General features: G+C 49.3%; 1 protein-coding gene across 2 annotated transcripts in view; it reads left to right on the forward strand.

The window, feature by feature from the left end:
* The window catches only part of RPTOR (regulatory associated protein of MTOR complex 1), a 333,104-nt gene that overhangs the window by 55,644 nt on the left and 250,652 nt on the right, over positions 1-26,808 (forward strand). For both annotated transcript variants that reach the window (XM_021680930.1, XM_044921442.1), the window contains exon 2: positions 16,200-16,302. In XM_021680930.1, coding sequence (XP_021536605.1) covers positions 16,200-16,302 — 103 coding nt within the window. The remainder of the gene's footprint in view (positions 1-16,199; positions 16,303-26,808) is intronic.

Here is a 26,808-nt window from a genome sequence, read left to right on the forward strand (position 1 = left end):
GCCCGATGCGGGACTCGATCCTGGGACTCCAGGATCATGACCTGAGCCGAAGGCAGTCGCTTAACCAACTGAGCCACCCAGGCGCCCCTTTTCTTACCTTTTTTAACAGCAAAATTGATGCTAAGACTTTGGTTATATGTATGGATGGACATTTTCCCTAGATCTGCATTCAGGATGTGTGTGTGTGTGTGTGTGTGTGCGCACGCACTCAGGTTCGTCCTGTCTCCCACCTGTGCCAAGTGTGGCTGCAGACTCTTCTTGTCCATTTGCACACCCACCTCCTGCCCGAGGGCCCTAAAGCTGTTTTGTACTTTGTTTTCAGGTGTTGTTTTTCACGTGTCGGTCTGCAGCCAACCTGGCGTCTGTGGTAGAGATCTAGTTTCGTTTTCTCCTACGCCCAGGGTTAGTTATCAAAGCTTTTTTTTTCTCCTCGGCTCTATATTGCCACCTCTGTCAAGCACGCTAGTTTCTCACACGTGTATGGGTGCTTCTAGGCTTCGTAACTTTCTAAAACACATGAGGGTCTCGGAGTAGATGGTACACAAGTGTGAAACCGTCCTTCATCACTGTCCTGGTAGCTGTGAAGTGGTCATCGTGCTAAATAGCCTGGGACCGGCCTGTTGTGTGTGCAGAGTGGAGGGACATCCAGTCCCAGGCTCGGGAGCTCTTCTCCGCCGTGGGACACGCGCCTGGCCTTGCCAGTGATTCCCAGGCTGCTCTCTTGCACAGCGCGCTGGGCAACCGTGCAAGGCTCCGGCAGCGGCAGAGGCTCCTGTGCCCTGAGGCTCCTGGGCGCGTGCACGCGGGCATCGTCCTGTCTGGAGAGTGGTTCTTGGGTGTCCTTTGTAACGAGTCTCTGTGTCCGGCATGGGCCCCACTCCCAGTGCACTAGCAGGGCACGCGGTGCTCCATGTGGAATCCAGCGTGTGGGGCTCCCACGGTGTGTGCGAGCTTGGGGAGCACAGACCAGAGGCGGGTCACTCGGGCTGGGCAGAGGTTTTCAGGAGTCAGTGGAGCAAACGGTGGTGCGAAGGGCATTCTGGGCAGAGGAAAGGCGAAGCACAAGAGAGAGCGTCGTCGGTTTGGTCCCAAGGACACGTGTAAAGGTGGGCAACAGATGGGCAGAGCCAAGGCTCGCAGGCTGGAGAGCACCGCGAGGGTGCCTCCGGGAGACGGGCCCAGCATGCCTGGACGGTCCACGCACAGACGGATGGAGGAGGCCAGGTTGGAGGGAGCAGTTGAGAATGTGCTGCTGTCCCGGGGACGGACAGGCTGACGCCTGAACTAAGGCAGTGAACCAAGAGGGTGAAGAAAGTGCAAAGTGAACTTCAGTTTGACCGTCGGAGCGCCAGGGTTTGGGGCGAAGCCTCCAGGGTTTAGAGCTGAGTGATTGGCAGTGCCTTTCACTGACACAGGGGATGATGCACATGGAACGGATTTGGGGTGAGAGGGAGGCAGGGGACGATGACAGAGAGAGAGGCCAGAGGGCAGCAGGGCACTAAGCCATAGGAGAAGAGAACTGTGAGGGGGAGGTGGCCTCCCTTCCTCCTCCTCCCCTCCCCGCTCCTCCCCCTCCTCCCCTTCCCCCTTCCCCTCCTCCTCTTCTACCTGCTCTTCCTCCTCCTCCTTCCCCACTTCCTCCTCCTCCTCCTCCCTTACGTCTCCCTCCTTCTCCTCCTCCTCATCCAGCCCTCCTCTCCCCTCCCCCTTCTCCCCCCATATATCTGTTCAGTTTTACTACTTTCATTATACAGTCAGCTAAGCAAAATGTAAAACATTTCCTATTCCTGGTACGTGCAGCAAAAGCTCAATTATACAGCATAATGATGATACAGACGGAAAACATTTCTGAATTTTGTTCATGTAATGTATAATGTTCCCATTGTTGTCAATTACCATAGCTCATTAAAGTGAGCAAGTGGTTTTTGTTGTTCGTAAGGAGGGTTCAGTGGGCTTCATTTACTTGACTGGTAAAGAGAGTGTGATGAGGTGTAGCGCTGCCTGCCCTCGGGTGGCGTGGTCCGCTACGGAAACCTTTGTCTGGGGACAGGGCAGCCAGTGGTGGCCTCAGGGCTGCGCTCCTGGCTGGTCCTTGTTGGGCAGCTGCCACTGAGAGGGGTGAGTGAGACGTGGGCCTTCCTTTGGGCCCGTGGCAGAAGCGCTCGGAAGGAGCGTCCCGTGTCATTGACAAAGAGGAGGCCAGAGGAAGCGCGGCTCTCCGGACGTGTTAGAATTCACTCCTGAAGGAAAACCCAGAAAGTTCTTTGACACAGGCTTAGTTTTGGACTCGTATCAGTTTAGCAAGAACAGCAAAAAGCAGGTGTGACGGTGAGGTGCTGTTGCACCTCTGCTCCTTCCGTTGAATTTTAGAGTGGCGCAGGTACACACACAGTCTGGGCCTTGTAACGGTTTCCAGAGCTTACCCTTCCATGGAAACTAAAATAATTTTATCATCTGGAAACTGGTTTGAAGCAACAGGATATATTTTTGCTTGGGATCTTGTGATCAGTTTCGTTTTCTTCAACGAGGTGGCCTCCAGTCTGGTTGGAAAAGCCCTCTGACAGCTAGAACAGTCGAAAGACCAGGACAATGCACAACGCTGTGTCTCCTGCTTGGGTCCAACAGTTGTTCACAGTTTGCTGTATTGGCTCTTTTCCTCCTGTTTTGTGTTCTTGAGTCACCTGAAAGTTAGTAGACATGTGATGACTCTTTCCTCCTGAACTCAGAACACCTCTGTGCGCACGTCCTCCTGCCTGACCCTGACCCTGAGCTCGCTCCCGAGAGTCAGCTCTGCATCCTCATTGCTGTCTGATAACTTGACTGTGTCCACATTTGTCCGGCTGTTTCATGACATCTTTCACAGCTGTTTTTAAAGCCAAGTTCTACCTGTTACAATGGTTTATGGTAGAACTTTTTTCTTTTTTTTTAAACAACGGTGACTTTTTGAAGAAGGGGTCCAGGCTGGTTGTGCTGGAGAATGTCTCCCGTTTAGGTTTTGCTGATTTTGTCTTTGTGGTGTCATTTAACTTGTTCCTCTGTCCCCTGCATCTCTTGCAGACCAGCAGTCTAATGGTGAAGCACGGTCATGTTCAGGTTCAGCCTTTTGGGCCAGAATGCCAGTGTGTTGGTGATAACTTCATATTGTGTTTGTGAATCCACTTATAATTTAGTACACAATTCTCTCCTTTATCATTTAAAAATAGGACGGGTGGGGCGCCTGGGTGGCTTAGTCTGTTAAGCATCTGCCTTTCAGCTCAGGCCCTGGGATGAGCCCCACATCGAGCTCCCTGCTCAGCAGGGAGTCTGCTTCTCCCTCTCCCTCTGCCCCCCCTGCTCATGCTCTCTCTCTCACTCTCTACCTCAAATAAATAAATAAAAAAATCTTTAAAAAAATAAAAATAGGATGGGCTTTTTATATAAGTCTTAATTTTATGCTCATCACACTTAATTGATTGTCTAGTTACGAAATTCTAGGTTGGAAATCTGGTTTGCTTTCCTTCCATTTGAGATCTCTGAAGCCATTCTGATTCCTAGCTTTCTCTTTGTGACTAATTTTTTCTCTGAACCCTGTATCTTGTGATGATAGGAGTACTTTTCATTGAACTTTAAGCTGATTTGAAAATCGTCAAAGATGTAAAGCCATAAAATTGTGGGTAGAATTTTAAGGGTGAAATAATATATATTAGTGCATGTGTGTATTTGTAAAAGGAACCAAAAGCACCTGACATATCACAGCTCAGAAACATCACAACAGCTTCCTAGAGCCAGGGATCCCCCATGTAGCCCATTCGTGTAGGTGAAGGACACCCCCTCAGCATGGCATGCAGCCTGCCTGGCTCCACTCCTCCTGGGGAGCCCGGCCATCCTTCCGCCTCTGCTCTGTGACCCGCGTTGCCTGGTGCTGCTTGCTGGCCTTCGAATTCTCTCTCCAGACTCAGATTGAATGTCACTGTTTCTTTCAAAGCTGTCTTCATTTGTGTCAGACAAGGTGAGTTCTGAGCCCTGCCTGTGTCATCCCTTGAACCCATGACTACCTCCGATGCCTCAGGCATTTCAGGAAGACGTTTGAAATGAATATTCAGACCCCTACCTCTCATGCCTTCTTTTTTATGCTTACATTTAATATGCGATAGCATTTATATATGGACACTTCCAAGAAGAACAGATTGGATCCAGGAGATTCTCTGTGGTTCCACAGTGGGAAGCATTATTGAAACGGCATTAAGATTTCAGCTGGGCCCTGCGTTCTGTGTCGGTGACTGTGAGGATGATGAGCTGTCCATCCCCACGCTCGTCTCCATCCCCAGGGGTGGCTGTAATAGGTGGATTTCCCGTTACAGGACTTGAGAAGAATAGCGACTTTCTTCCTGGTATTTGTGGAGGGCCCCCACAGGTACCGCTGGAGTAGTGGGGAGTCCTTGATTGTCATCTGGTTTCTGAAAAAGCAGACTCTCCCTCTCTCTTTCCCATGTTTATCCAGGACCTTTCTCTTGTGGGCAAGGGCCCCAGCGCCGGGAGCTTCAAAGGTGACCAAGTGAGGTGGACAGGCCCACAGTCCAGAGTGGCCCACCCACGAACAGATGCTCCGTGAGCCCGTTGCTGCGGTCTGAGAGGCCTGGTGGGTTGGGGGCCAGGGGGGTTTGCACAGCGAGGGGGCGGCGAGGTGGCCTCCCTGGGGAAGGGACTGGCCTTCAGAGGTTCAGAGGCCTTGATGTGATTCATGTTTGAAATGTTCCCTGAAAGATATCATTCATTTTTGAAATTGGTTTTGCTTTTTGTTTTTTTAAATGTTGTGTTTTTGAGGTTCCACTTGGATTTTTCTTTAAAATTACTCTATCAGGAGGAGAGCTTTTGCCACTAGGACTCACCTAGCTTGCTTTCTTTCCTCGTCTCTCAAATCCTGTGTTTTGTGGGGATGATTAATGATTTTTATGGCTCTTCAGGACTGAGCCTCGTGCTTGGTTGTCAGAAGAACCCATGACATTTGCAGACCCGTGTTGGGGTTTGGCTTTGTTCACACGGCGCGGCGACGGTGAATGTGGCTCTTCTGGATCTGGGTGTGTTGCGTGTTGTCGCAACAGTTTCTGAGAGCAGAGCAGATGGAGAATGTTGAAGACAAAACACTTTGGGCCGAGTAGCAAGAGTGTCAAAGAGAGGTGTACATAGCCAATGGCAGGCTGTAGGAGACGCCTCACCGCTCGGATCCTAACTCCTGCTTTGAAGCAGCGGGTGAAGAGGTGCCTCTGCTCATCCGTGATTTTAAATTCAGGGCCGTGGGCCTGGCTGTACACCCGGGCTTGCTGTCGGCTGGCTTAGCAGCCCACAGCCCCAAGGAAGTTCGCGGTGCTGTCACCTCCACCAGCGGGACTCCGAGAGAAGTTGAAATGTCGGTGTTTATTACTTCAGGTTTATGATGTCACCTGTGGCCCTGTCCTGTGGTCATTTCTCACTTAGGATTCCTTTGAATGATTGGGTCATGGGGGGAGTTCTGACACTATTTTATGAAGATGAGGTTTGCTAAGCCTTCGTCCTTTTGCAGGTGACAGGAAAAGCCACTGGGCGCCTGCTGCAGGCCCGCTGCTCCCTCCCCAGCCCAGTCCTGCCTTCCTGCTCCAGCGCAGGCAGGCCCGCTGTGGCTCTTGTTCCTGGGCCCTCCTGTAGGGACCTCCTGAGCCTCTTCCCCTCCAGATCTGCCGTCCAGAAGGAAGGAGATGCCAGCACCAGTTTTAGATCCAAAGTACTGTGAGATCAAGGTGCTCCTTTGGTAGCCTCAGACTGAGTGTGTTCAGGGCCTGGGAAGATTCCTGATGGTGGCGGTTCACTGTTGGCTCAGCTCTGACCTTTTGTTCCCTTCTTGTCTCCCTTAGATGTGGTCAGCTAGTCTGCGTGGGAGGGGAGGTAAAGGTCCCAGTCGTTGGGATAAGACACCTTGGAAAATCTGGGTGTCCTCAGTTCCCAGGTGTGATGACCCTTGAGTGGGTGATTATTACAAGATAATAATTTCCTTAACTCCATTTCCTTAACTCCAACACTGGTTTCGGCTTTAGAATGCTCTGTCCCCTAAAGAGCCTGAGGGTTCTTAGTTACAGCCATCAGAATCCACGCAAGGTGAAGCAGAGAAGGAATTTGTTGAAGGATCTCTGGGAGGACTGAGTCAGACTCTGAAGTTATGAAGACGCCAAGGGGGCTGAACAGCTGGGACATTGGGATGCACCTTCCAGTGCCACCCTCAAGAGGTGACCCTGCCATGCAGCTCCCTGTGGAGGGGTGTGCTGGCATTGCTGGATCCGGCAGGTGCGTCTGCCTGGAGGAGCGTAAGCCACACGCCGGCCCCTTAGCTGCCAGAGTCCGACTCACAGTTGCTTTATTTTCTCCCTTGGGAAGGTAGCACCCATAGTATAGAAAGATGCCAAGATGTACAGAAGGTGTTCAACAGGTTACGGAGACCACGGGTGGCAGATGTTTGCTGCATCCTTTCTCTGTGGGAGCGTCTGAATGGGAGCCTTCTTAGAGAGTCAGCATGCAGACCTCTGATGGGCCTGTGCCGTTCATCGCTGCCACCCTGTAGCTGCACCCGGTCACCTGTTCTCTTTGAGGTAGAGGTTTCTTTCCCTCTTTTTGGTTCTTTCCTGTCCCTTTGCATTCTTGCCAGCCTCTGTCAGGCCTTCCTCTTCACCGCAGCAGCCTGCTGGTGGACCTCCCTTCCTTCCCGTCGTCAGGAGGAGCCTTCCTGGGAGCCCCCTGAGCTGTGCTCTGCCCCACAGCTTTCATGGGGTTGCGACCCTCTCCAGGGCCCCGTGGCCTGAGTCCACCGCGCCCTCCGCCCTCCACGTGGAGCTGTGGGACCTGTGAGAGGTGCTTCATCAGCTCTGTTGGCCCAACCAGGATGTGGGATGGGAGCGGAAGGAAATAGCCCCACTTGGCATCCTTGGACTTTGACTTTGTGAAATGCCAGTTATCCAGGTGGTCCAGGCACCACGGGGGTGCGTCTTCAGCCGGCGTGGGAGCTCTGTGCACGGTTGTTTGCCTTGGGATTGTTTTTGTGAAGCGCGTGTCACGGGTATCAGACCGTTGGATAATGAAGAGTGGAAGAAAAGTTAGCCCTGAACGAACGGCTTGCTCCCATGGTGAGGCTGCTGATTTTAATTTACGTTAGGAGTGGGAAAGCGATGACCCAGTGTCTTATCAAATAAAAGAAATCTCTAAGTAGCCTTGAAATCAATCCGTTTATTGAAGGAAAATCTCATTCCCAAGAAAAAAATTTTAGCAGCAGAGTTTATCTTGTGTCCTAAGCCAGGAAGGAGTGAAGGAAAAGGGGATGGGAGCCCTTTGCTGTACTCACTCTGCCAGGACCAGGTATTTATGGACCACGAGGCCGTATTCGGTGGGGTTGGACTGCTCGAGACTGAGAACCAGCTTCTCTCCGCGAGCACGCGCGGTCGCCTGCATTGTATTTCCTCTCACGGTCCCAGCGTGCTTGTTGCCTTGGATACCAGTCTAAGCTTCAGCTGGCCCAATGAGCTGTTTTCTCTTTCTTCAGAATGTAATAAAAATTACACACACACACACACATGCACGCACGCACGAGAGAAATCCTTGACTATTATAATGAAATCATTTTGATGACTTTCCCCCCTGCTTCTAGAAGTAACTTGTTTATGGTGGAGAATTTGAAAATACACAGAAGGGCCAGGTACAAAGAAAAAAGGAGGAATCATCCACACTTTCCAATCCTCAGAGATCGAAACCACTTGTGACATCTTGTTTTTATTCTGCGTCCTTTACATGTGTGTATTCACACACTTGGAATAGTAATGATGTGGACATGGTTTTGCGCTTTCCTCTTTTCACTCAAGTTATGTTTGGGTGCCTCCCATGCCACTTACAGTCCTTGAAAATACATCCTTTTTTAACAGCTTTATTGAGATATAATTCACATACTACAAAGTTTACCCATTTACCAATGGAGCCCAACAACAGACTTGTGCAACCAGAAAACAAAATTTTTTTTTAAGATTTATTTATTTATTTTTAGAGGGCTGAAGGGCAGAGGGAGAGAAAATCTCAAGCAGGCTCCCTGCTAAGCTTGGAGCCCAATGTGGGGCTCAATCTCAGAACCCTGATACCATGACCTGAGCCGAAACCAAGAGTTGGAAGCTTAACCAACCGAGCCAGCCAGGCGCCCCTGAATATATGTTTTTAAAGGCACTGTAATGTTCTATCATGTGAGAGATAGCATCATTTAGCATATGCCATTGAATTCTGCCCTTCAAGCCTGACCTCTAGGCTTCAATAGCATTTAAGTTTAGCATATTTAGATTTTATGTTGTTGAATTATTTAGAGTTAATTTGTAAGCATCTATATCTTCATGTTCTCCCTTTGTGACAAAGTATTTTTATTTTCACTTTTTAGATAAGGAGACTGGGTAGTTACTTGGATTTTTTTTTTAAACTTTCACCCCATACGGTGTTAATAAGAAAAGGTGAAGAAGTCATTCTTGTCCCTCCCTCAGCCCACTAGTGCGAGAAGGTGGCTTTTTAGAGTAGGATGGGGCGAGTCACCGATAGACCTCTGCACAGATGTCCAGGTTGGCCAAGGTGGCATCAGCGAGACTGCTTGTTTCATGAAGGAATCACTTGAAGATTGAGTATCGAGCTCCTTCAAGAAGGGATTTCTTCGGTTTGTTCAAAGCAGTTATGATCTCTATAATATACCTATTTTGTGTGCAGCTCTTTAATTCAATTTTTAGAGACCTGAATTTCTCAAGGGCCTGTGATGTGGGAAGTAAGTGTGCTCCCAGTGTCCCGGGTGGTTTGGAGGGGATGGGAGAGGCGAGTGAGAAAGGAGCGCTCTGGCACACAGGGTCGGGAAGGGCCGTGAACGCAACCTTCTGGTTTTCCATGTTGAAAAGTTACCTGTTGTCTCCTCCCTTTTCATTAGCCTGCCTTACAGGAGTGGAGGCAGATTTTAAACACAGGGAACTACAGAGAGAATTTAGCCTCGAAAAAGCTGAAACCTAAATTAGGCTTCTGGTGGAAGATAGGGGACGGACTTATAAATTCAAGAACCTCGCTGGCTCCAGTTCTGGCTGAAATGAACAAAGGAATATGCAGATGGGGAATCGCCAGGTTCCTGCGGTGGCTGGTGATGAGGATTTTGTATTGTGTTGCAGATTTGGGCTGCAGAAATTCCATTTGATGTGCTTCTTGTGAGGTTTACTGTTCACTTCTTTCTAGCAGTCTTTGGGATGGGAGTTAGGAGGTAAACCTTTTTTTCCCCTTTTTTTCAACCTGACACCCTCCCTCCCCCCACCCCCAGCCCCGCGGTGTATTTGCTCTGTTTGCTGTATGTTCTAGTTTCTGACTTCCTTTATAAATTATGCATTTGTGTAGCTTCGACTCTGCTCAAAGTTTTTGCTTGATGCTCTGAATCTTAACGAGCACTGCTGGGAATTGGGTGGCTTTGCCTCAGACAGGCAGGGGATAGTGGATGTGTGGCAACCCCAGCCTTGCTTCCTGTTTCTTTTCCATTACACCGGCTTGTGAGTCAGGCTCACAGTGTGGGGAGCAGAAAGCAATGATTGGCCACTTTAACACATGTGTAATTTCTTCATCCTGCGTACAGCTTGGATGTCATCACATGTAAGCTTTGAATTTATTATATTGAGGTTTGATTGTGCCGCTTGATCAACTGTATCTTTTAAAATATATATGGTTTATCGAATCAGTTAAGTGGGAGAAAACAAATAAAGGAATCCCTTGTGATTTTGTTTTGAGTTCTTTGAGTGGTGGCAGGCATTAATGTATTTTTAATCATTGAGGTGACATCTGCTTGGGGATATGGGGCTTTCAAGTCCGGGTGGTGATCGGGTCTGCAGGTGCTCATCTGCAGTTCTGAACCCAGCGAGCTCTGAACACTGGAAAGGTTTTCACCTCTCGTCTTGTGGCCAAGTGGATGTGACCTGGTTAATAGTCTTTATCCCACGGAGAGTGGACATTTGTGCATTGCACTGTGGAAATTTTAATGGTTTTGAATATTGAATGTTGTTGCAGACAGACCCTTTTGGGTGTATTCTATGAGATATGAGTTATGTACCATATTACTCTTTTGTAAATCTAAAAAACTTTGAATTTCAAAACAAACCCAGCGCCAGAGGACTATATGATGGGACACTGGTCAGGCTTTTCAGGAGTGCCGGCCCCCGCTGCTCGGCTGTCCCCAGCCTCTCCCACCTCCCATCCATGGTGTGGTTGGGCCCGGCATCGCAGGGCAGCATGCTCCGTGCCTGTAGGGGTGCTTTTGGTACAGCTGGAGAGCCCAGGCCTGGAGCCAGAACTCGAGGATTGGAGAAGTCCTCAGACCCTCAGAAGTCATCCATACCTGCTTCTCACTTTCAGCGTTAGGGCATTGTTCAGGACCCATTGGAACTAACGATGTGACCAAGGTCACGTTCCCAATGACCACTTAATGTTTTATAGCTTCTCAAGATGATACTCCTTTCAAGTTCAGAATTAACCTCTGGGGATATAACTGTCATCTTCAATTATATTGCACTGAAGAAGAAATGTTTTAAAGTCCAAAATGGTTATTTTATATACTATTAGGCAGTTTTTGGCACATTAAATTTCATAGCCTTTACATTCTCTTAATGCTATAACTGTGTTATTAAAAAACATTAATCTGGAGTTTTTGGAATGAGAAATGAAAATAAAATACCAAAAAGGCACTTTAGGGTATAGCTAAGAATTTTAAGCTTACCACGTTTGGAATCAGGCCAGCACTATTAAAATTTGCAGGGGAACACAAGACACATTGATTGGCTTAAGGATTTCCACTGGTAATATCTTTTGCCCACTGGTGGAATTAAATCGATTAGGCCGAATATGTTTTTCTACTCCATGTGTCAATATATTCTTGAGACCTTTTTGTTTTCTTAAAAAGGCATAACTCAGGAGGTAGGGTCAGGTGTGTATTGCATGAGCAAGGATGAATCAGATTATCTCCTGCTGCATCTTCACCGATGGAGTGGAGCGAATTTCACACTGACTGAGGGCCATGCTCTCCTGTTGCTCACCTGTAAAGCGACCGTGGGGAAGTCTAGTCACTAACGAAGCCTGTGCTTGGTGACAGGCATGGGGACATGGGGCCCTTTAGCGTTTCGTGGGACTAAAGGGTGATCTCGTTGGGCTTCCATTAGTATTTCTGTCTAAGCCCTTGGAGAGCTTCTGACATAATAATTTTGTAATTAAACTAGAAATTATTTGAGAATTGTGTGTTTAAAAACGCTTATATAGAGGTTGAGGGAATGTGATGTGTCTGGAGTGTCGGCTGAGGAGGAAGAGGTGGGTCCGTGACCCGGGCTGGTGGGTGCTGCATGAATGTCCTGACCCCAGGGAGGTTTAGAGGAAAAAGCAGGTGGGGACACGAGCACCCGGTTCAGGGCCCTTTAGGAAAGGATTACAATGGCTGGAGAGCTCAGGTTGCTTGGCCCTCTGCCTGTTAGTGGGTGAGCGTGAGTAATTGGAGGAGGCTCAGAAGTGACCCAGCATGAGGCCTGTCATGAATCCCCGAGACACGAGGGGGAGCGTGGGGGCTCACTGAGCACGTGTTCCCTGAAGAGGGGCTCTCCCCCTTCCCTCCCCAGGTGCGGGGCCGGCGGGGGCTGGGGGAGACTGCCAGGCCCGCTGTGCAGAGGCACCGACTGGACCCGAGGCCTAGTGGGGTTGGAGTCCCTTAACGTAGCCCCCTGAGTGTTGCTCCCTCAGCTGGGCTTTGCGAAGGAACCTGACAGTTCAGGAGCCCGTTCCCTTCGCAGATTGAGGAGAGAGTAAGACTACGGAGACCTGTTAAGCTTCGGTGGGGCAGACCGTGTTTTTGAAAATGAGACCTGATCCGTAGAGAGACATGGTTTCCTCCGAGCGGGCTTTCCTTCCAGCGGGCCCCGGGGTGACTGAGCCGAGCAGCTTGGAGCTCGCTCCCGGGTGTGGGTGACCGCCTCTCGAGACCTTGCAGCTTCTGAGCATAGGCGAAACCCCTGCTTTAAAGATGTTGTGGGGCAGCTGTTAGTATGACCGTGGCCATAGGAAGGCCGCAGAGATGTTTCCGTGGAACTTCTAGTTTGGGGCAGCTTGTCCTCGAAGGCTGACTTTGCTGTAAGATAATGGATCAACCGTGTGGTATTACTGATACTGATCACTTAAATATTGGAAAATGACGAGGAAAAGCAATAACCATTGCTGTTCTCTGATTGATTTTCTGCCCTTTCTCCTGACAATAAAGGGACCATTTGTTCTCTATGGTTCATAACGAGAAGATTCTGGCACGTGCGCATAGGAAGGCACTGTTCTTCTTTTCAGACTGTCTCTGGCGGCAAGCGTACAGCTCCTTTAGAAAGTGATTTATCGTTAATAAATATACATATTTTAAGACTAAATACTCTCCCCTCACACACTTGAAATATTGTTTTGAACACAGGAATCTTTTCTTGACGTGATAAAGATTATATGGGTTTCCCCGCTCTCTGAAAACAGTGCGCTCCCGCGAAACCTTTCCTGAGCTGAAATGGTGTAAAGCAGAGAAACCCTTAATTCATGTGGGGAAAAAAGTTTTGAGCACCCCCAGACTCCAAAAATGACCTTTCAGGCTCTTCTGAGACCTTAGGGACACATCTTGCTAACGGATGCACACAGTAAACAGAGCTAAAGCCCAGATGCTCTCAGACACGGCCCAGAGCCGGGGGTGGGGTGGGGTGGGGGCTGGACATGAGATGCTGCGTGCGGCCCCTGGGGCAGGTGGACCGCCTCCACGCCGGCTGGCTGCAGAACCAACTCTGCACGCCTTTCCGCTTCTTGCCTTTTCTCGTTAAAGCAAGAATCCTCTTTGGATTTCGGCTATTGGAAACGGGTACATCAGTACTTGCACTAGGAGGTCTTTTCGTCACGGTGAAGCACGCTAACATGAGCTTCGGGAAGGTGGGTGATACGTGTGTCTCCTGTCACTGCCCGTGTTCTCCATGAGGAAACACTCATGATGGCTCATTAAAATGCGAAGATCGCCACTGCCGTGTTCTGTAGGCATTAGTGATACTATTTTGGAAGTTGTGGGCAGGGCCTAGACCTGAAACAGGAAGAGAGGAACGAGCCGCTGGAAAGGACGAGACAGACTCATTATTTGTCGCGGTATCTTTGTCAACTTACAGGTCCTGTGGAGGATCACCAAGAAGCAATTACATTTGATGAGGCATTTAATAAAGTGACTAGCAGAGGTGTAAGCGGCTATCCTAAGAAACCACGAAGGGGAGAAAACATGCGTAGAAGCACACTTCCCCAAATAACGTGACGTGTCTAGGAATAATTCTAAAAGAAACGTGCAGGACTTCTTGGTGAATAAAACTAAGAAAACAGTACTGACAAAAATTAAAAGAAGATTTGAAAAAAATGGAGAAACGTTGTGTTCCTGTATGGAAAAATCGAATATTAGGAGGTTGTCACTTTTTGCCAAAATTAATTTATATGTTTAATACGATTTTTTTGGTATTTTTAATCAACTTTTATTCATTTAATATTATAAGAATTTAAGTGTCATTCTTTTTTTTTTTTTTGAAGATTTTATTTATTTGTTTGGCAGAGAGAGAGATAGCGAGAGCAGGAACACAAGCAAGGGGGAGTGGGAGAGGGAGAAGGAGGCTTCCCGCGGAGCAGGGAGCCCGATGCGGGGCTCGATCCCAGGACCCTGGGATCATGACCTGAGCCGAAGGCAGACGCTTAACGACTGAGCCACCCAGGCGCCCCTAAGTGTCATTCTGTTAAGAGAATATACTGGCGTGCTTAAACATTCCCTTAACCACTTAAAATTTAGGTTATTTCTACTTGTTCTTCATGATAAGAAATGCTGTGAAGAAAATTTTTACACATTCAGACTTCCGCTCTATTATATTTTTTGGTATTTTTCTCTGACAAATTCTCATATGTGGACTTCTTGGATCAAAGAAGACAATTTAAAATACTCAATGTTATCAATATGCAGTTTAATGCAACTTTAGTCAAAGTCTCTATGGGATTAAAAATTTGAATAACTGGGGCGCCTGGGTGGCTCAGATGGTTAAGCGTCTGCCTTCGGCTCGGGTCATGATCCCAGGGTCCTGGGATGGAGCCCCGCATCTGGCTCCCTGCTCAGCAGAGAGCCTGCTTCTCCCTCTGCCTCTGCCTGCCGCTCTGCCTACTTACGCTCTCTCTCGATCTCTGTTAAATAAATAAATAAATAAAAATCTTTTAAAAAACAAAATTGAATAAGTGATTAATTTGAGAAGAAAAGAGATGAATATAAATACAGCTAAGTAAAAGTTTAAAGAAGATTGTGAGAAAGGAAACCTTCCCTCCCAAGCATTGTGAAATGTTGTAAAGAGAAGTTACTTAGATCAGTGTGGTACCAGTTAGCCTGAAGTAGAATTTGATCTGTCTGGAAATTTATATATGCTATAGGAGTCCTACAAACCTGTGAGTTTAGGGATTATTTAACAGGGAGAATTGGTGTGATTGGCTAGTGTTTTGAGACAGAAATTATTCCTCATGTTGTGTCATATACCACAGCAACATCCAGATGGCTTGAAAGGTTAAACCTAAAACACATTAAAACACCAGAAGAAATCCACGTGGGCCCTCACTGAGCAGGGAGGTCCTGAGCCCCGGGCATGTGCTGGGTGTTGGCGTCCACGTGGGTCAGCTCTGATCTTGGGAGCCTAGAGGTCAGAGAGCTCTGCCAGCAGGAGAGCATGGTGCCTGGTGGTGCTGCCCCCACTGGGGTTTGGGGACAAGCCTCCCTGAGAAATGGCTGTCTGCACGGAGACTGCAAGGGAGAGTCCGGGTTGGTGGAGTGAGAGGGGGCGGCCTTCCAGGCAGAGGGAGCTGTGGCTGGGAGGCCCCAAGGTCATGCCAAGTGGGTGGAGGACGTGCAGCCACCGAGGGTGGGGCCGTGACAGGTGGGTGACGTGCTTAGCAAGAATTGGGCTTTCAAGATTTTGATGCGTGTGGAGCAGTTCAGATGTCGATCTTGAAGGTTTGGGATGGACAGAGCAGGGCAGTGAGCAGATGCGTGGGAAGGTATGCTTCGGCTGCAGCATGGAGCCTGCCCTGGGGACGGGGAGGGGGGGGCAGGGGAGCAGCTGTAGCCCAGAGCCGGCTTGGACTTGGCTGTGGCTGGGAGCAGGGGTAGTGAAGGGGACAGGCGCAGGAGGCAGTTAGGAGGCTGGATGAAACAGGCAGGGCGAGGAGTCAAGGGTGGTCTCTGATAACTCAGCTCAGAGCCCTCTCATCTGTTTGAAGTGATACCCCCACCACCCTCTGCTGGGATTTTGGTTCCTTTGATTTACGGATACATCCTCACCACCTAAAAATAGTGATTGGCACCTAGCAGGTGCTCGGTAAACGTTTGAAGGCTGAGCTCCAGGCTTCTGGCTTGAGCAGCCAGGTAGGGAGGGCTGACGTTCTGCATACTGGGCTGCTGGAGAAGGAACAGATGTTCAGGAAGCTGCATCAGGTGATAGAACCAAGGCTTTGTATGTCCAGAGGCGGGAAATGAATCAGACGTCAAACGCCAGGCTAGGGGAATATTCGCAACAAATAATGTGGATCCAGTCTTTCAGATGTGAAGAGTACAAGAAGTCAATTGGAGATAGTCACTGATGCCAGTGTAGTAGTATAAACGTGAGTAGGAAATCCACAAAACATAAAAGCCACAAATAGTGAATACACATTTGAAGAAATACTCAGTGTCACTAATACTCAAGGAATGCTAACTGAATCAGTATGACAGTTTTTCTCTCACCAAATCATTAATGAGTTTAAATAATGAGAATAGTATAACCTGGTCATAGTGTAAGCTTGTGCAGTTTTTGCAAAGGATTTTGGCACAATGTAGCCAGTGCCTTTGTATTTTTTAGTCAAGTAATTCTGTTTCTGAACGTATCATAAGGAAGCCTGTGGAGGCCTCTCCCGCTGCGGACCTCTTCCTGTCTGTCGGCGTTACTCCGAAACCCCTCCAGGAAGGAAGTTACTGGTGCAGGACCTCGGGGGTGGCACAGGACAGCTGGAGAAGCCGGTGGTGGGGACAGGGCTTCATAGGTTCTGGGGGTATCTCTGAGCCTGGAATAGTGTGTCAGTGGGATGCATACTGAAGTACTTGTTGTTTCTGTTGTTTCCAGATGAAGACGGTTAGTGTTGCCTTAGTTTTATGCCTGAATGTCGGCGTGGACCCTCCAGATGTGGTGAAGACCACCCCCTGTGCACGTTTGGAGTGCTGGATCGGTAAGTGCCGCCCCTCCCTCCTTCATGGCCTGTGGCGAGGGTCCCTGTAGGGGCTCTGGGTCCTCTGGGGGCTGCCAGTGGTTTGCATGAATCTGAGAGTTTCATTTCTTTTTGGACTTAGAACCTTTAAGGTATGATTTGTCCTGCACAGAGTGTTTCAAGGAAAATTAATAAGTAATGATTACTGGATTATAGCGTTTTCTCCTTTAAATTTGCACGTAATAGTAGCTATGTACACTTTTTAAAAAATGGAGTGGCAGTTTCCTATGTGCACCACAGGTCCTGGTTCTTCCTGAGAAAGGCCTGCCCAGCGCTTCTCGGCCTGGTGTCTCGGGAGGGATGAGCATTAGGCTGTCACCATTCAGCATGATGGTTCTTTGTCTGCTGAAAGTTTTTTCGTCAAGAATCAATGCTGAATCTTACAAAATGCTTTCTCAACATCTGTGACATAATCACCTGGCTTTTCCTTTTTAGTTTGTTGATATGGTGAATTACACTGATTGAATTTTTGTTGTTAAGCCAAGCTTGAATGCCTGGAATAAACCCCACTTGTGTTATCTTTTTTATATTTTGCTAAGGAATTTTTCAACTGTATTTATGAGTGATATTGGTTTGTGGTTTTCTTTTCTTGCAACGTATTTGTTGGGTTTTGGTAGCAAGATAATGCTGCCCTCATTTAAATGCATTGAGAAATAGTCCCATAGTTTGTTTCATGGAAGAGTTAGTAGTGAATAGGGTATTATTTTGTCTCTAAACTTTGGTATAATTTAACAGTGAAGTGTGGGTTTTTCTTTGTTTCTGTTGTGGATTGTTTAGCTTTATCTTTTTGATAAGATTGGGGGCAAGAGCACCCTCCCCCCTCCAGCTTCCTCCCTCCCCCTTCCAGCTTTCACCATCTCTCAGCAAAAGCAGAAATTCCCTTCATCTACTTTAAATAACAAAAACTGCAAATGACATATTGCCTCTGCTATTTGAAGGCCAACTTTGTGCGGCTTGGATTTTAGGAAAGACCTCTGTTGGAGCCTGTTTTTGCTAACTGAAGGAACCCCCAGAGGGTTTTTGTTGGCAGGAAGCAGTGATTGGCTTACCAGGGGTGGCAGAGGAATGCTCTACTTTTGGATGGGGTGGGGGGCGGAAGCCTATATTCCAGTCTGAATTGGAAAACAGTGTTGTTTTTCCCATTTTGCTTGCCTGTCTCACTGTCTCCGGGGTCTTAGGGTGACTGTCTCTGTCTCACAGCCTCCCCGCATGCAGCCCAGGCCTCTTGTCCCCCGCGCCCAGTGACAGAGTAGCTGCTCGCGTGGCTGATTTCCCTAGAGGCCTTCTTGGCTTTCTGCCACGTCCTGGCGTCTTTGCCGGTGAAATTGACTTCTTATTAGCCACCACTGACTCTTTCCACTTCATTTACCCCTTGTCAAAGCTGGATTTTACCAATTGTGTTCTCTTTTCTCCCTCTTTAAGTACTCTTATATTAGGTTTTTAGAACAACGTTTCTCAACCTGGATCCTAGGGTGTGCTCCCGGGCATGCGTGAACCCTCTGGGATCGTGTGGGTGGTGGTGTCTGAGTATGGAATTGCACCTTCCAGGTGAGAACCCATGGCTTCTATTAGATTCTCTGGGCATTCTCTCCTCCCTACCAACAAAAGAGCCCTCCCTCGTACCTCACACAGTCTCTTTGATGGGTGTTCATGGGACAGTGTCAGTGAAAATGAAAGGAATTCCTTAACTTCCTTCTTGCCATGAAAAATCCAGGAAATGAATAGATTTTTTTATACCATGTTTTTAAAATTTCTCTGCCTTTAGGAATGTAATCTACTCTGTACTAATTTCAGTGGATTTTGAGTTCAAAAGGGCATATACCTTTTCTAAGTTAAAAAATTTGTATTTGGCCTTTATTTCAAAAATGAGTAGGGCTGGCCCTTCTGATGGTGATTTTAACAGTATGGAATAAGAGAAAGAAGAATCCTGGAGATTCGATACGGCAAATTTGCAGTGGTATCTAGCAGTGAATATTTTAATTTTTATTTTGGAAAAAAAAAATCCCAAACTCGCAAGCACAGAGCTAAGGAGCTTTTTTCCTGCTTCAGAGGAGAGTAAGCTCTTGCAATGCTGCTCCACCTGCTGTGAGTTATTGTGATCCCCACAAGCGTAATCCCAGCGTGGCCATCACTGCCAGGGGTGACCGTGGGCGCATTCAGGTGCGCCACCTGTCCCAGGATGCTGTTTGTGGCACAGGGACCTGGCTCAGCGTCGTGCGTTGCCCTGGATTTAGTCCCATCCAAACGGGACCAGGTCCTCAGTCTTTCCTTGACCCTCATGACCCCGACACCCAGAGGATCACCGGCTGGGTTTAGTAGAACACCCCGCTGTTTCCTCAGGATTAACAGGAGTGTCACAGAAGAGATCTGCCTTCCCCCCACGGCAGGTGGCAGGTGGCAGGTGGCACACGAGTAGACGTATCCTGCTCCTGGTTATGCAGCTAACTTGCTTACCACTTGATGAAGCGGGTGCTGCTGGAACTCTTGCTCTGAAGGCCCCCATCCCCTTTGTAAGTAATGACGAGTTTGGGGAAGAGGTATGTAGCTCTGTGGATATTCCTCGTCAGACTTTGAGTGTATTCGGTGTGAACTCACAGTTTCCTTTCTTGTTCAGTGGGTTACAGTCCAGTGCCACCGTTGCTTATCACGATGTTCCCGGTTACCGGGTGACCCCGTTCCCACCGGCTTCTGTGGCCCTTGTTCTTTGAGTAGTCCTTACTTCCAGCTTGTGCTTTCTGCCCCGTCCCGGCATAGAGCACACCTCGCAGCAGCCCAGTTCCCATCAGCGGCATCCAGATTTAGAAACTGGGATCTGGGTGCCGGTGTTCTCATGGGAACCAGTGTCTCGTTGCTCGCTCTCTCCTTGACGCGTGCATGTGCGCACGTGTGTCTCTGCACAGACACGTTCACCACTGTGTAGGTACAGGTTAAGAACCGTCTCCTTTCAAACCCAACAGGACTTTTCCATATTTGTAACTCCCTCCTCTGACAGCCTTGATATGGTGACTTGGTATCCTTTATGCTGTGGGAGGCAGCTTCTCATCCCTGCTGTCTGCACCCTGCTCAGACTCCTATATGCTGCCACTTCCCCCACAGGTGTCTGTCCTCCTCCTGCCAGGTCCCCAACCCCTCCACGGAGATGCCTCTTCCCTTCTCGTGGACGGGCTCCGAGCCCCTGACGGGACTGGCTCCCTGGGAGACGCGCCTCATCCCTGAGGGGCTGCCCCTCCCCCCAGTGCTCTAGGCTTGCTGGGGAAGAGGTATAGCATTTTCAACAGTGCTGTAGGTTTCCGGCATGATGATAGTGGCCGCCAGGACTGAGAGTTGGGGCCCAGCCGTGGAGACGGTGGGGTTACATTTTGCGGAAGGCCGGTGCTTCTGGGTGTTGGGAGCAGAGCAGCTCTGAGCTTCCAGGGGACAGCTAGAAAGGCCGAGCTGGTCGGAGAAGGGGGTTGGGGAGGTCACTGGCCCAGAACAAGCAGTGACCAGAGGAAGAGGAGCAGAGCCAGGGCCCTGAGTGTGTGGGGATGGGTGGTGCTGGATGAGGGGTTTTAGGTGGTGAATGCCGTGGAGCGGCTCGGCTGGCGGGGCAAGGACACCCAGGCCCGAGGATGGGTTGGTTCTGCCGTTTTCAGGATGTGAATGTTCGAGTGTGTCATGGCTGGGGAAGGAGTCGCAGGGAAGACCCCCCCCCCCCAGTGTAGCCGTAGCTTAAAGGGCGCTCCTGTTGAGAAGGCAGCCATGCCCACATTAGGTTCCCTCTCTGGCTTTGCGTTCCATCACCAGAAACCCGAAGGTTTTGCATTCATCAAGACCCTAGTCTTATTCCTCTCAGCTGTTCACTTCAGCAAGTCCCTTCATGATTTGGGGCCTTAGTTTCCTCATCTGTACGACGGAGCGGTGATGGCACCTACCTCTTGGCTGGGAAGAGGCTTCACTGGGAGGGTGAACATGGCTCAGTGCAAGAGCGCCTGCAGCCAACCCCAGGCCCCTCCCCTGCCTGACACCCCACCCGCCACAGTGCTGAGTGGGAACCGGAGGTGCTTCCTACGTCTGCTTGTCTTCTGCCCCTGTGCGCTCACTCAGGAGCGAGGGAATGGGCCTGCGTCATGCACCAGTCATAACGTGAGCCAGCCTAGTGGGACAGCTGCTGTGTCGGCCGGCGGTCTCTAGCAGATGTCTGAGAGTAGAGTGCTAGATGTTTCTCATCTTAAGTAGACACTACCTATGTCAGGTGATGGCTCAGAGTCTCCCGTGCTTTACCTTAGGCCTGTGAGTGCGGAGGTCTCTGTGCCAGGGGTGGGGTGGATTGCAGGTTGATGGCTTTTTGGCTGCAGACAGACACATATCAAACCAACAGAGATGGTCCGTGCTAGTGAAACTGCTCTGACCTCAGGGACGAGGGGTGTGGGTAGCTTGACAGATGGGCGGACTCTTGCTTTTCAGTCCATTTGGTGTCCTTGGGCATGCACTGCCAGCACACACAGGAGACTCCGAGAATGGACCTGTCTGTGGTTGGGAAGTGGCCCTCTAGGTTTTCGGATGGTGACAGGAATTGTTGCCCGAATAAACGAGGAGAAGGTTCACCGTGCCGCTCACAAGTACATGGGCTCACGAGCATGGACGTTGAGAGCTCCCACACGGCTGGCTGTCAACGCCTCTTTCCCCACCCTGCCCCTCCACTCCGCCAGATAATAAGATGCTGTTTTATTTCATGGAAGTGACACTCAGCTCTTCTCAGAGAAGCAGGGGAGAAGCTGTTTTGCTTTATGGCCCAACATTAAATGCTACAACGTAATACTAAAAACAACCACACTGAAGAACAGTGAGTGCCCATACCTCTTGGAGGAATATCTGTGTTTGAAAGCAGGGTATAGATGAGCTGAATGCTGAACAGGAGGAGGTCTCATTTAGCTGAGAGATTTTTTTTATGTGCTCATTAATGGTGGCCGTGTGTCATCAGAGGTGAGAAGGCTGGAGGTTTGCCAGGTGCTGGGAAATTCTGGAATCCTAAGGAAATATTTGGGAGGCACCTAGCTGTGTTTTCCTCTTACTGCTCAGCGGAAAGCCTTTTCTCCCCGCCCCCCCCCCAACCATGTGGGCACTGGGGGATGCAGCGCAGATGAGCTACGGAGTGATTGTTTTTGCACGTCTTTGAGTTGACAGGGCCCTGCCACAGCCCTCGTCCTTCAATTGTTACAGCAAACTCGGGGTTGACCGGTCAGTCAGGTTGGTCCACAGATGGTTGTGAGGGGGAAACTTCCGTGTAAGCACAGAATAAAGGAGAGTGCTGCTCCCTGTTTGCAAGGAGCCTGACTGTGATAGGGCCGGGACGTGAGGCTGGCGCCAGTGACGTGGGTCCACCCTGAGCAGCCCGGGAGCTCAGAAAATGCTGTGGGTGGACGACTCACGACAGGCCGTGTGGAGAGAAGGGGCTTTGCAGGGGAGGCGAGAGCCAAGACCCCGAGGAGGAGAAGGGGCCCAGCTTTGGGGACTGAGCCCTTGGAGCACAGGCTGGGCCCCCTGGGCGTCGGGTGTCGGGGGCACCCACTGCCGTGAGCCTGGTGCACCATGGGCCTGCAGCTGAGACCCTGTTTTCTCAGTCCGGTCATGCTGGCCTCTCCTAGTAATATCCCTGTGTCCCCTGAAGGAGGCGGAGGTGTGTGTAACTGCTCGGAGCCTCCCCCACCCCTGTACGCAGAGTGCCTTGTGTGAGCAGCGGGGTCTGCACTTTACAACGCGGCATCCCAGCCATCCCCACAGCTCTGTGGAAGATCCTCCCAGCTCCTGGTGCTTGTGCGGCAGGAGACAACACGGGAGTACCATCTATTTTGTGGCTTTGCGGCGGGCGGGGCGGGGGGGCCGGTAAGGCTGAATGGTTAGGACCGGACTGCAGTGTAGACAAGGCCCCTGTAGGATGAAGGCTCCTGTCCTGGGACCCACAGGCACTGGGAGGGCCAGGTCCGGCCATTAGCCAGAGCCTCACTGCCAGAGGTTCCCCGCTCTGCCCTCACCTCAATGGAATGAAGTACCTCCCACTCTGTACGCTTCTAACGGTACAATACATGTGGGTATTATGGCTGATGTAACAGAGCCATTAAAAACCACTTATGATTTCAAAGTGGCCCTTTGCCATGATTATTTTCTCAATCAAAATTAGCTGCTCAAGGTTACACAACTAATTAGTGGCAGAGTCCTTGAACGCCGTACAGAGAAATTTTTACTTGATCCAGTAGGCAGTGCTCAGTCAGTAAGTCAATTAACAGATACGTATGAAATGTCCACATAAATACAAGCTACAAAGAAGTACGGACGTTCTTTGAGCAGTGAGCTCTGCGTGTTTTTTAATTTTTATTTTTTTAAAAAGATTTTATTTATTTGAGAGACAGAGAGAAAGAGCACGAGCTGGGGGAGGGGCAGAGGCAGAGAGACAAACAGAATCCCGGAGGAGCAGGGAGCCTGGTGCGGTGCGGGGCTCCATCCCAGGATCCTGAGATCATGACCTGAGCCAAAGTCAGACGCTTCGCCGACTGAGCCACCCAGGAGCCCTTTGTTCTGAAGGATAGCATACGTACGGAAAGGTGTGTGAATCCCATTGTGGAGTTTGACAACTTTTCCCAGACTGACCCATTACAGATCAAGAAACAGCCTCAGCAGCGGCCCCCAAGTCCAGTCCTGTCTCTCGTCACCTCCCAGCCAGCCCTGCCCCGGTCTGCAGCCTGACAGCGTAGTCTTGCTTATTTTCATGTTATCCAAGTGGTAGCATACTGTAGGCTTTTCCGGGGAGGAACGACATCTCAGAAGAATTGTTTTCAAAGGGTTCACCTGTGCTCATCTTCGGGCGGGTGGAGAGGACACCAGGTCAGCAGAGCCCTGCTCCCTGGGCTTCTGCCCTTCTCACACTTGTCCAGAACGTAGCCAGGAGGAGGGAGAGGCTCCTCGGTGCCAGCACCAGCTGCCGCGGTAGGGGCCAGCATGTTAGTAGTTGATGGTAGCGCATAGGCTCTTCTCGGAAGAGTGGAGAGAACAGGGAGGTTTTTCAGGTTGGCTGACTGCCAGCACCATCGCCAGCCTCTGTGACCTTGACCGAGTCATCTGAGCACTTGGAACTTCAGCTTCTCTCCTGTGCCATGGGCGGGCCGGCTGCAGTTCCTGTCAGCGTGAAGTTCTGTGCACCATGAGATACAGGGGGCTTATGCTGAAAAGCTTGCAGGAAGATTGATGCAAAGCTAAAATTTTATACACATGCCATTTACTGTCTCCTCTTCCTTCCACCCACCTGCCCACCCACTTCATTCATTGTAGAAATCCATGAGGGCTTTAGAAGAGAAATGTCTTAAGACAGCACTACCGTCTCAGACCTACGTTTGGTCCACCTGACCCTCATCAGAGGGATCAGACCGTCAGCACCGCCCACCAGGAGCTTGGCTTAGTTGATTTCACTACTTAGTTTATTGTAGTGAGCCTGGTAGTAAGTGCACCCTTTCCCTTGCCCTGGTTCTTTCCCCTCTTCCTGCTCCCTCTCCTCTCTCCCTGCCCCACTCTCTGTCATACCCTTGGAGGAAACCATGCAATTAATTGGCCACCGGGGTTCCCAGTAGACAGGATATGACAGCGCCACTCGGTTGATCCCAGCCCGATGAGTGTCTGGTGGCTGCCCCTGCTCCTTCTCTGGGAAGGCAGGGATTTTGATTCAGACCAGGGAAGGAAGAGGGGTGCTGCTATTGGGCGGCCGTGACAAGTGAGGGGCTGCTGGACTGGTGGCAGGGTGCTCAGGGACACGTGGTAGGGGCCCTCCAGCTCTGGCAGGTACTCGGCATGCCCTCTCTGGGGACGTGGGAGAGGATGGTGTGGGGCTGGAGGGTCTGGGCTTTCCAAGGGGAGAAGTCCAAGGAGGGGGGCTGGCTTTGGTCCTTCCCCCCAACTTGGGGACTGGTGGCACTCCCTCCCTCCCTGTGTCGTGGTTCTTCTGAGGGCACACCTAGGAGCTGCTGCTGATCAGTGTGGTTCCTGGACAGGCCTTTTATCTTTTTACAGAGGAAACCCTTTCTGTTCTCTTAAGTGTAGATTCCGGCCACAGGCACTGACCACGTGGGTACCACACACAAGTGTGGACAAAGGCACACCAGCGCTTGCATTTGCTCTCTCAGGTTCATGCACAAGATATGGCTGGTGGAATGGTTTCTGTTTGTTGATGCTATTTCCTGCTTCCCTTTGCTTTGTTTATGCTCTTCGGTGGCCCTGAATTTTTACTTTTCAGATTCCGATTTATTCGTGTCCCTTGCCAGTCTTATGATCTAGATTACAGCAGAGTTGATTGAGGTCATTATAATTCTTTTGAGACCTTAGCACTGGGTTCCTACCAGAACAAAGAGAGATGAAGATGAACATCTAATTTCTTTAGTTACGAATGGATTGAAACAAATTTACCATACTTCTTCCAGATAAGTTAATTACAGCCCAATTTTCATTAGGTTTCCCTCAGCCAGAGGTGCTCCTTAGCTGACTGGGCTCTCCTGAAGCTATTGAATTGGACTCTCCAGGGTAGGGCCTGGCGTCTGTATCATGAAAAGTCCTCCATGACTTTGATGCACTGGTGGTAAATGTCCCTTCCAAGTCTAAAATCCTGTTACTTAATTTTATAATTCTTTTTTAAAAAATCAAAGTAATATGTGCATATAGCTCTAAAATCCCACAATACTGAAGAGTATAATAAGAGAAAGCTGTTTCTTTTCTCTGCCCGTCCCAGAGGGGGTGGTCCGATTGGTTCCTTTCTCGTCCATCTATGTAATTTTTCCCCTAGTTACACATTTGCCAGTTACTTTTATTTGCTAAATTTTTTGTGAACTTATGAGTTCAGTTTTTTACCTATATTCCAGTAGATCTGTCAAGTGCTATCAATAATTATTCCAGTGCTCAAATATCTATTCGTTTTTAAAAAAATACCTCTCTAGCTCCTGTTGGACTGGCTTCATCTCTGGATCTAGTTCATGGACGTCTTGTGGTTTCTCTATCTCTTTCCTTTTCTGGGTCCTTCATTGGCTTCTTTTGTCCTTTTTTCTCAAGAAGAGGAACACGGGACAGATTTTTTGAGTGTTTGCATGTCTGAAAGGTCCTCTGTTTTACCCTCAGACTTGAATATCAGGTTGTTGTTATTTTTGTAGAAGATTTGAAGGCACAACTGTATTCTGTCCAGCTTTCAATATTGTTGGGAAATCCAGAGACTGTCTCATTCCTGATCCTTTGTGAAATGATTTTTCTCTAAGGACTTTTTTTTTTTGGTCTGTTGTTTTTAGCAATTTGATTATTATGTGTCTGGATATAGGTTTTTCTTGGATTAATCCTATTTGTGGTTCACTGACCTTCCTGAATCTATAAGTTTATGTCTCTTGCCAAATTTGGGAAGTTGTCAAGCATTATATCTTCAACTGCTTTTGAGCTCTGCACTTACTTTCCTCATTGTGAGACTCCAATGACGTGAACGTTACTGTCCCCTGGCCCCTTGAGGCTCTCTTCTTGGGAGCCATTCCACCGCTACAGAGAGGGGTTGCACATTCTCGCCACAGTGGGATTGGCCCGGGGGTGTCCGGGGAGTGGGGGGAGATGAGGGGAGATTAGCTGATACCCTCACCTGTGTGGGAGGCAGTATTTGAGAGGGATGCTTTGGGGAAGTTGGGGCAGAATTAGCGTTAGCACGTGGAAAACAAGGGTGGTGAAGAGAGTTGGGGGAAGGTGCTGTTTTGGTGCCCTGGCCCAGCACTGACGCACAGTCTTACAGGTGGGTGTCAGCCTTTGGACGCACATCTGTAAGATCGCGTGATGAGGGGGGCGCCGAGTGGCGGGTCCTGGTTGCAGGGAGGAAGGGCTTCACGCGGTGGATGAGCCCTGAGCCGAACTAGCTGCTCTTTTCATGGCACATCCTTTTGGGCATTTGGCAGGCATTTTCTGGAAAATGAACAAAGCGAGCTGGCACTTTAAGGAAAACAACCGGAAGTGTTTGTTGCCGGTGATGAAATTTGGAGATATTGAAGAACAAGATACAGAAGATCCACGTAGCTTAGTGAACCAGTATTTTACAGATGACCAGTGATGATGACAGAGTCATCCGTGGGTAGAGAATCTACTCAAAGTGCACGATAGGCCAGTAGATTTTAATGCCATGGAGTATGGGTTTATTGTTATGGTTTCAGACTCCACATTGCAGATAGTCTTAAAGAAGCTACCACGTGTCAAGTTTTGGTGTAGCATCAAAGATAGTATGACTATCTCAAAAGGCTATTTAAAGTGGCCTCCCCTTTCCTGTGATGTCTGTGTGTGAGGTGCGACTTTCCTCCTGTATGTCGACCAGAACCGCATTTTGTAACAGATGAATGCAGATGCAGATGTGTTAAACCAGGTATTAAAGAAATTTGCAAAAAAGGTGGAACAGTACTATTCTCATTAATTTTTTTGTAGAAGTCATTTTTC

This window comes from Neomonachus schauinslandi, chromosome 15 (genome assembly GCF_002201575.2).
Source record: "Neomonachus schauinslandi chromosome 15, ASM220157v2, whole genome shotgun sequence".
In the NCBI taxonomy this organism is placed as follows: domain Eukaryota; kingdom Metazoa; phylum Chordata; class Mammalia; order Carnivora; family Phocidae; genus Neomonachus; species Neomonachus schauinslandi.